Source organism: Phalacrocorax aristotelis, chromosome 25 (genome assembly GCF_949628215.1).
Source record: "Phalacrocorax aristotelis chromosome 25, bGulAri2.1, whole genome shotgun sequence".
NCBI lineage: Eukaryota > Metazoa > Chordata > Aves > Suliformes > Phalacrocoracidae > Phalacrocorax > Phalacrocorax aristotelis.
The window spans coordinates 2,799,976-2,808,998 of NC_134300.1; the positions used below are offsets into that span (position 1 = coordinate 2,799,976).

The following is a 9,023-nucleotide window of genomic DNA, read 5'->3' on the forward strand; positions in this document are numbered from 1 at the left end:
GAGCTCAGGGCTGGGCTCCAGCCCGGGCGAGCAGGATCCGGCCCCACCACGGGGTGTTACCGGGGGGTTTCATCCCGCAGGCGGTGCGGGGACCCCCGTGCTCAGCCCCGGGGCCGGAGCTCCGCCGGGTTTGGGTCCCCGGGGGCAGGGATGGCCGGATCCTGGCCTCTGCATTGCCCTGGGCCTGCGGCTGGGCTCGACTGCGGCCGCGATGGGTCCAACATCCCGCTCCCATCGCCTCCGCCATGGAGGGACCTGCTCCAGCACCCCGTCCCGGAACGGCTCCCGGGGGGTGGGGAGGGGCTGTGGGCACTCGGGGAGCCGGGGGTGGGTTCCTCGCCCCCCGGGGGCTCTCGGCCGGGTGCTTTTCCGCGAGGTCTGTATTCCGGAGCCCATTAAAGCGCAATTTTGCAGCGGTGGCACGTGGCTGTGACGGGGGAACCGGGGCCAGGGGTGCAGGACGGGGCACCCCTGGCACGTGAGGCCGAGGCGGGGGGTCCCCAGCACAGGGATCTCCCAGCACTGGGATCCCTCCACAGCTGGGACCTCTGGGCACTGGGATCCCTCCGTAACTGGGCTCTCCCAGCACGGGGATCCCTCCGGATCTGGGATCTCTGGGCACTGGGATCCCCCAGCACTGGGGTCCCCGCTCGGGCAGTGCTCCTGGCCGCGAGAGCGATGTCGCCGCCCGTCACGGCAGGCGATATCGCGACAGAAGGGCGGCGACGCCGGCCCCGTCACCACGCGTGCCCACACTCAAGATGGCCACCGCGCTCAGCCGCCGACGCCACTTCCGGCCCCACGGCGGCCCGTCGAGGCGCAGGGGCGGGGTTCGCGCCTGCGTCTGACGTCACGGCGCGCGGCGGCGTTGCGTGACGGCGGCGCCGCGCGGGCGGGAGCGGGCGGCGGGGCAAGATGGCGGCGGGGCCCATCTCCGAGCGGAACCAGGGTGAGCGCCGGGGCCGAGGCCTGAGGCCTGCGCGGGGTCTGCGGGGCGCAGGGGGGCACCCCGGCTCCGGGGGGACGTGGGGTGTCCGGGGTGGGAGGCCCGGGCTTCCGGGGGGTGGGGGGGTCTCCGCGAGGGACCTGGGGTGTGGTGTGGTGGGGCTCGGAGGGGCCCGGGCATTCTGGGGACGTGGGGGAGGGGTTCCGCGGGGGACCCTGGGCTCCCGAGGGGTGGGGGGGCCTCGGGGGGAACCCCAGCCTCCCTGAGGATATGGGGGGCTCGAGGGAAGCCTGGGCTCCCGAGGGGCGGGGGACCCCAGGCTCCCGGGGGTCGTGGTGGGCTGGGATCTCTGGGGACACGGGGGGGGGCATCCATGAGTGGGCCTTGGGCTCCCTGGAGACATGGTGGAACTCTTGGGGGGGGGCAGGCTCCCTGGGGATGTTTGGGGGGGGGGGGGGGCGTAGGCTCCCCGGAGGCATGGGGTGCTCTGTGGGGGGGCCCAGGGTGACCTGGAGGCTAAGAGGGAGTTACAGAGAGGACCTGGCCTCCCCGGAGATGTGTGCGTGCGTGGGGCGTCACCTGGGTGGGTCCTGGCCTGGAATGAACGGGTTCTGGTCTCCCTAGAGAAAAGGGGGGGGGGGGGGGCTGTGGGAGGGTATAATTACAGGGGATAGGGTTATAAGTTTAAGGGGGAACGTTTGCCTTTGACTTGAGTGACTTCAGCACGAAGCCCTTAAGTCCTGGCACAGCTGAGACTTCCAGCTTCCTGGGCTCAGGGGTCTAACGTGGGTTTTCTTTTTGCCTCCCCCCCCACCCCCAAGATGCGACGGTGTATGTCGGGGGGTTGGACGAGAAGGTCAGCGAGCCGCTGCTGTGGGAGCTCTTTCTCCAGGCGGGACCTGTGGTCAATACCCACATGCCCAAGGATCGAGTCACAGGCCAGCACCAGGGTGAGATATTTACTGTTCTCTCTCAAAAGCTTCACGTTAGGTAAAATATTTCAGCTGGGGACAATCAGGGAGGGATGAATAATCGCCAGGAAAGATCAGCAGCAGCCTTGGGTGCTCTGGTTTTAAATCAAGTGGGGTTGGATGAGCTGTGGGAGGCCGTGGGCCTGCCCACTCCTAAAGCTCTGCTGGGGGACTCGTTGCAGGCTATGGGTTTGTGGAATTCCTCAGTGAGGAGGACGCAGATTATGCCATTAAGATCATGAACATGATCAAGTTGTATGGGAAGCCTATCCGAGTGAACAAAGCCTCAGCCCACAATAAAAACCTGGACGTGGGGGCCAACATCTTCATCGGCAACTTGGACCCCGAAATTGATGAGAAGCTGTTGTACGACACCTTCAGCGCCTTCGGGGTCATCCTGCAGACGCCCAAGATCATGCGAGACCCCGACACGGGCAACTCAAAGGGTTACGCTTTCATCAACTTCGCCAGCTTCGATGCCTCGGACGCTGCCATCGAGGCCATGAACGGACAGTACCTCTGCAACAGGCCCATCACCGTTTCCTACGCCTTCAAAAAAGATTCCAAAGGCGAGCGGCACGGCTCGGCTGCCGAGCGCCTCCTGGCAGCCCAGAACCCGCTCTCGCAGGCGGACCGGCCCCATCAGCTGTTCGCCGATGCTCCTCCTCCTCCGTCTGTCCCGACTCCTGTTGTCACCTCCCTGGGACCTGGCGTCACCCCTCCAGGTGGGTAAATCCCAGCAGCGCCTGTCTCCGTGCCGCGTTGGTTGACGGGAGGCTGTTGTGCCTGTCCGCCGCCGGTCCCGGGGGTGGCTCCGTGCTTCTGTGCCTCGTGCGGAGCCGCCCCTTGTCGCACGGTGAGGCTCAGGGCAGCGGTGCCGCGCTGTGAAACCCTCAGCGGAGCTGTAGGATCACGAGCTGGCACGACCTTAGGAATTCTTCCCTCCGTGTGGCAGCTTGATCTGTGCTGTCCCAGGGCTGAATGGAAGGATCCTGTTTGTCTGCTGGGGATTTTTTTTATGGTTCCTGTGGGTGTTTGTGCTTTCACCTCCTTCCTTCCCTGGGAGGATTTTTTGCTTTCTGTTTGTTTGGGTTTTTTTATACTTGACCGAATTCTCGCTGTCTCTCTTCCCAGGCCTCCCACCACCAGGATCGTTCCCCCCGCCGGTGCCGCCCCCCGGAGCGATGCCTCCCGGCATGCCTCCTGCCATGCCGCCCCCCCCCATGCCGCCCGGCGCGGGTGCCCCCGGTCCCCCCTCCGGGGCTGCACCCAGCGGGGGACACCCGCCTCACCCGCACCCCTTCCCTCCGGGCGGCATGCACCACCCAGGTAAGCGGCGGACGGGGATCCGCCTCGGGAAACGCCGCTTGTCTTCTGCTTCTGGGGGCTGGGTAAATCACTCCCTCCTCCTTCCTGAGGTTCCCCCCTCTGTAAAATGGGGAGAAAACCGTTGTCATCCTCCGTAAGGGACTGAACACGGCGGCGTTCCCCAAGAGGTTGCTCCCTGCAGCGCAGGGCAGCCTGGTGGAGGAGAGGGAGGGTCTGCGTGGGAGCGAGTATGTCACGTCAGCGGCGCCGCGCCTGGTTTCTGGGTTTCTCTCCTCGATGTTCTTAAAATGTGTTAAAAAACAGCCTGGAGTGGGGCCCAGCGGGATTTATGAAGCACTGTGGCAGCTTAGGAAGTAGTGCCCTTCTGGGAGGTGTCCAGGTGGGTCGAGACGTTAGACTTGCGAAGGTGTGAGACACGGGAAGGCAGGGTCCGTCGTGGTGCGGGCTTTTAAGGTCTCGGGTGCTGCCCTGGCTGGAGGATGTTAACGAGACTCCAAGCCTTCGTCATTTTTCTCTAGTGTAAATTAATACGTTGAGTGTGAACCTCCTTAGCACAGTCTGCGGCTCTGCTAGGCAGGAGCTAATTCAAGACATGAGAACAAAATGTTTCTTTGATTTCCTTCCATTTTTAGCCCTGTAGTACTGGGGAATGAGCAGCGTCTACATCTAGACTCTGGTTTCAAATGCAAAATATTAAGTTAAATTTGCAATTTAATTTTTTTTGTTTTGTTTAATCCTGCCTTGCTCTGAAACGACCCCTGCACTGAGAGGCTCTCCCACGCTGGCTGATTAGGGTGCTTTGTGTGATCGTGGCTCCGGCCGTGTGAGTGACCAGATGGCTGCTGCCTGTCCCCGATTACAAGCTGGCTTTTCAGGCTTTAGAGTAGCCAATTACACCCGGCGAAGGACAGCCTGGCCGAGCGCTTCCGCACCGTGTGCCCTGCGGAGGCACGCCAGGCTTGAGCTTCTGACGAAGAGACGAAGGATCTGTTTGTGTTTGGGGTTTTTAAAGGGATAAAATAAGAGAATACTAGAAAAAGGTAGATTTGGAGGGACCCAGGCCGCTCTTGCTCAGAGCAGGGCAAACTTCAGTCAGTTGCTCCGGGGCTTGTCCAGACACTCCGAGGGTGGTGATTCCCTCCGAGCCCCTGCACCTCGCTCGCTGTCACGCCTTTCTCCCCCCGGCAGCTTACGTCCTAGCAGTGTTTCCTATGCTGCAGCCTGTTCCTGTTGCCTCTTGTCGGAGAGCTTTGCACTTTCTCCTCTTTAACCTCCCTTTTCGGTAGCAGAATCCCCTTTGCAGACCTGACGTTTTAACCCTACAGCTGGATTTAGCGCCCCTCTGGGCTGCGGGTGCCCCGAGCTGCCGTCCCGAGCGGCTGCCCCCGCTGCCAACGTCCCTTGACTCGTTATTCCCCCAGGAATGCCTCCCATGCAAGTACACCACGGGCCGCCCGGCATGGGCCAGCATCACCCAGGACCGCCGGGCTCCGGAGGCCAGCCTCCCCCACGGCCCCCACCTGGCATGCCACACCCTGGACCCCCACCCATGGGTATGCCACCCCGAGGACCTCATTTCGGGTCGCCCATGGGTAAGTGGGTGCCTGCAAGAGGCGGTATGTGTTCTTTTCTATCGATCGTACACGCTTTCTTGAGTTGAGCGCCTGCTTTGGCCCCGCGCCCTCCCTCGTTCCTCGCTTAACGGGGACGGGCAGGAGGTGGTGTCGCGGCCCCCCGCTGCGGAGAGGTGTCTTGGAGGCAGACCTGGCAGCTGCGAGCTGCTAAACCAGGGTCTCCCAGGGCTTTCCTCACAACGTGGGGCTCTGCGCTCTCTGGTGACTTCCCCCCATCCAGCACATCGTGATATCGGCTCGGCTCTGCCAACACGGGAGGGTTCCTGAGGCCTGTGGTGTCCACCAGCCGCGAGGGGGTCCTGGGGGAGACTTTCTCCGGGACCTGCTGGTGGCGGGGGAACGAGGGAGGGCGTTGGCCCGAGCTGGCACCCGAGGGTGGGCTGTGGGTGGGATCGGCTGCCTCCGCTTCTCCCCGCGGAGGTTGTTAACGCCTGTGCTCTGTCCCCGCAGGTCACCCGGGCCCCATGCCGCACCACGGGATGCGCGGCCCTCCTCCGCTGATGCCTCCTCACGGGTACAACGGTCCCCCTCGCCCTCCGCCCTACGGCTATCAGAGGGTCCCCCTGCCCCCCCGGCCTGCACAGAGGCCCCCCGGGGTGCCGCCGCGTGGCCCCTTGAGGGGCCCCCTGCCCTAAATGCCGTAGCGGCAAAACCCCCTCCCTGCTGTGGATCCTTCCCTCTCAGCCCTCAGACTTTCATTTCCCCTTGGACTAACATTCCCGCACCCGAGAGGGGCGGTTGGGTCCACCCCTGTCGCAGCTCCCCCCTCTACCTTTCCCTCTCTCCGTCTTTTTCCCTATTTCCTTTTATAGTGTTCAATTTTGTTACTTTCCCCCTCCTCCTTCCATTTATCTTGGCCTCGAAGATTTTTCAAGGTACTTTTAACGGGATTTTTTCCCCTGGGTAAAGCGGCGATCACCCATTTACAAATAAAGCGTTTTAAGAACGAGGGGTCATCCCTCTGCGATGGGCACGAGGCTCTGCCTGTTTGTCGTCGAGGCGCCGATCGGCTGCTGACCGCTCTCGCCTCGCGCGCAGCCGCGGGGACGCCTGCGGTGGCCTTCGTCGGCACGTGAAAGCTCCCTGCTGGCACTGATGCCGCGTGTCTGCCTCGGTGAGGTGCTGAATTCGGGTTGATGCCCCCGGTCTCTTGCTTTTATCCCGGCTGTTCGTTGGTGGCTGATAGGCTCCGAGTAATCCAGTGCGCCTGCGGTGAAGAAAATCTACGGTAAAGCCTTAAAGTCCTTCAAATCTGTGGGTGCCGTTGGCCCAGAGAGCACAAGTAAATGGGCCGGACATTGGGAGGAGTAATTTGGCAGCGAACCCCGCTCTGCGGAGTCTCTGCCTTGTCCTTTTCCACCCAGGGAAAGGACTTTTGAAATGAGATCTTGGCATGTGGATGTGCTCACGGCCACGGGAAGCCGTTAGAGCTGTGGTTCTGGGGGTATTGTTAATGGGGAGGCCATAAAATTTGGGTTAAGCGGTCCGGTTGGGAGAGGAGGCAGGACAGATCTGGTGACGCGTTGTCTCCGCGCTTCCTGGGGCTGAGTCGCCAGAACCATCCTGCCTCTCCTAATGAATTCAGCGTCGCCGTGCCGGCGAGACCGATAACCGGGGAAGTGTAAAAGCAGAGTCTGTGGATGGGAAGTTTCACGCCTTCTGCAGCAGTTGGGAAGGTGTGAGGAGGGAGGGGGTTGCCTTTCTGCGGAGCTCCTTACGGGAAGGCGGAAGAGCCTGCAGATGGAGATAGGGAGAGAAGTGTTGGCTTTACATGTCTGAAGCTTTAAATCCAGGTGATTTAAAGGAAAAACAAAAGCGCTTCCAGATATTTGGCCGCCTGGAGTTTTTCTGTGGCTTTATGGGGGACTGTAGTGCTTTTTTTGGCTTGTGACTCCTCTTAGAAGGCTGCTGTGGCTCTTCAGTGCTCTGCAGAGGAGAAGCCGCCTTGGTCTCAGCCTTGATTTCACCCTTTGCTGGTTTATTTCTGTCTTATTTTAACATGGTAGGGCTCAAACTGACCTTTAGCTCCAATCTCTTCACCGTGGTGGGCCGGAGAGGAGGAACGGTGCCGTGCTGCCCCTTTCGTCGTCGCGGGGTTGTTTGGTAAGTGAGGCCTGGAGAAGTTCAGAGCCTGGCTGTGGAAGGTTGGGGGGATAGCCCAGCTGACCTACGAGCTCTGCTTCTCCTCTCCCTTTGTTGCCTTTGGCACGAGTGGCCCCTGCAGCATCTGTGAGCCGCGCTGGAAGAGCCCTGTGCTTCCTTCAACTTAATTTATCAGAGGCTCTAATAAAAGTAACATCTAGGCTGTCCTTAGCTTTTACCGCTGATGCAGATTCCCATGCTGCTCCTTGAATAGAGATCCCTGCTCCAATCCAGCCTTCCTGGGGACAGTTCGGGACTCTTGGAGGAGATCTGGGGCTCAGCAGTTTCCAGAACTGCTCTTAAGTCACAGCACCTAGCTCCGAGGTTGTGGGGGGCTGATCCTGACCGGGGTCCGCCCAGCGCTCCCACTGAAATGGGGTGTTGACGTGCCCAGCCTGACGTTAACCCCAGATGCTTAGCTGTGGTGAAGGTTCCCAGGTTTATACAGGGGATGCTGAAGTCCGGCGGAGGAAATTCAGCTCGTGCAGGGTCTTCCCGGAGCCCTGGGCGCACCGGGGTGCTCACTGAGCCTCCGTGATTTCATTAAACCGCTGAAGGGCCTTGGCCGTCTCTGGCCAGGGCGGCTCCGGAGCCGGGCCCGACAGCATCAGTTCAGTCTCCCTCCAAGGAACGTGCCTTGCAATTACTGCTGGATTACGTCCAGCCTGGAGCTGTTCCACCGCGTGCCGCTCTGGTAAAACGATGGAAAGAGCCCGACGAAACGGCCTTGTCTCGCCGTGGGAAGCAGGACTCGGGTCTCTCTGTACCGGCTGTGGCTGGCGGAGGAAGCGATGGGGTGAAGGCGTGGCACTGCTTGGCTCCGATTCCTCCACCTGCTCTAGGAGGGGAGTGAGAAGTGGCTTCACAGCTGCTGCTTTAAGGAGCAGAGCTGAAGCGGGAGGAGAACACTGGGCTCAGGTGTAAATCAGTAAATCCTTGCTGGTGAAGAGGCCGGGAGCTGCGGGGGGCTCTGCCGGCTGCTCCTGAGCAGACAGCAGCTGGGCTGTAGGTGTTTTTTTCTTGAGACGCCTGGTGGGTGCGTTTTAAAACATACCTAATGTTTGTGCTGATCTTGTGACGCATGGGGCTGTAGCTTGCCTTTCTCTGCTGCGGTCGGAGCGTTTGCGTACGCCGGGATGTGGTTCAAGGCAACGACGCGCTCGCCTCTCCTTAGGTGTGGACGAGGGAGATGCTTAAACCTCCTGCTGCGGGCGATGGGTGTAGGGAAGGACTTCTTGACGCAGCAGAAAAAAGCGCCTCTGAAGCTGAACAAATCTTAAAGCAGCAACGGTGCTGTGGGGTTTAATTTGTGATAGACGGGGAGCCGGCTGGGGAGGGCTGGGCGTCAGAGGGGTGCTTTAATTGCACGCAGGGCGTCACTCTTAATGCTGGGCTGTGGAGCGGCTGATGGGAGATTTGGGTGCCAAGGTTTGACCAATGTCAAACAATCCCGTGAAAAACCCATGATAGCTACAGCACTAAAAAGCATTCCTGGAGTGGAAATAATTATGCCAAGGGAGAGGCAAATTGCCATCCATCGATCGGGTCTAAATGCGTGCCAGAAGCGAGATGGCATGGTCTCTGCGGACCCGCTGCGACTCCGGCTGGGCGACCTTGTTGGCCTGCGTGTCCGAGGTGCTGCTAGGTGGGAAGCGAGCTGCGACGGAGGCGGTGGAGAGGCACGTGTCCGCCACGTCGCAGCGAGTTGGATTAAGCTGCCGATGGAGGTGTTTGTGTTGAGAGGCCGAGATACAGAAACCCCTTCCCCTGCCCTGGATGGCATCGGACCCTCTGAGTGAGCCTGGAGCTCGTGGTGAGTCGTGGAAGTGGGAACACGCTGCCTCCTCCTTCATCCCAGCGTCTTAATCCACACTTGAGGCTGTGCCCAGCAGCATCATCCGCTTGCCCCGTCCGGACTGGCTGGGGAGGGAGCGACAAGATGAGTGACCAACCCCGAGGATCATTTGCAGTCAGGAATTTGGAGACAATCCAGCTTGGACT

At 60.9% G+C, this 9,023-nt stretch overlaps 1 protein-coding gene across 2 annotated transcripts; it reads left to right on the forward strand.

The window, feature by feature from the left end:
- The first annotated feature begins 841 nt into the window (after positions 1 to 841).
- On the forward strand, positions 842 to 5,851 carry SF3B4 (splicing factor 3b subunit 4). Of its 2 annotated transcripts, none has more exons than XM_075074884.1 (6): positions 842 to 949; positions 1,768 to 1,896; positions 2,100 to 2,642; positions 3,052 to 3,246; positions 4,668 to 4,862; positions 5,331 to 5,851. In XM_075074884.1, the coding sequence occupies exons 1-6, from the start codon at positions 916 to 918 to the stop codon at positions 5,513 to 5,515; spliced, it is 1,281 nt and encodes a 426-aa protein (XP_074930985.1). In that variant the 5' UTR covers positions 842 to 915; the 3' UTR covers positions 5,516 to 5,851. The 2 variants fall into 2 exon arrangements, with proteins under 2 accessions (XP_074930985.1, XP_074930986.1); XM_075074885.1 differs by having other exon boundaries at positions 4,668 to 4,838.
- The last annotated feature ends 3,172 nt before the right edge of the window (positions 5,852 to 9,023 follow it).

Bases quoted from the DNA above. Each gene is read 5' to 3' on its own strand.
- SF3B4 (XM_075074884.1), top strand. From the start codon at position 916: ATGGCGGCGGGGCCCATCTCCGAGCGGAACCAGG. The intron at 950-1,767 runs GTGAGCGCCGGG...CCCACCCCCAAG, and splicing joins CATCTCCGAGCGGAACCAGG to ATGCGACGGTGTATGTCGGG. The intron at 4,863-5,330 runs GTATGTGTTCTT...CTGTCCCCGCAG, and splicing joins GTGGGTGCCTGCAAGAGGCG to GTCACCCGGGCCCCATGCCG.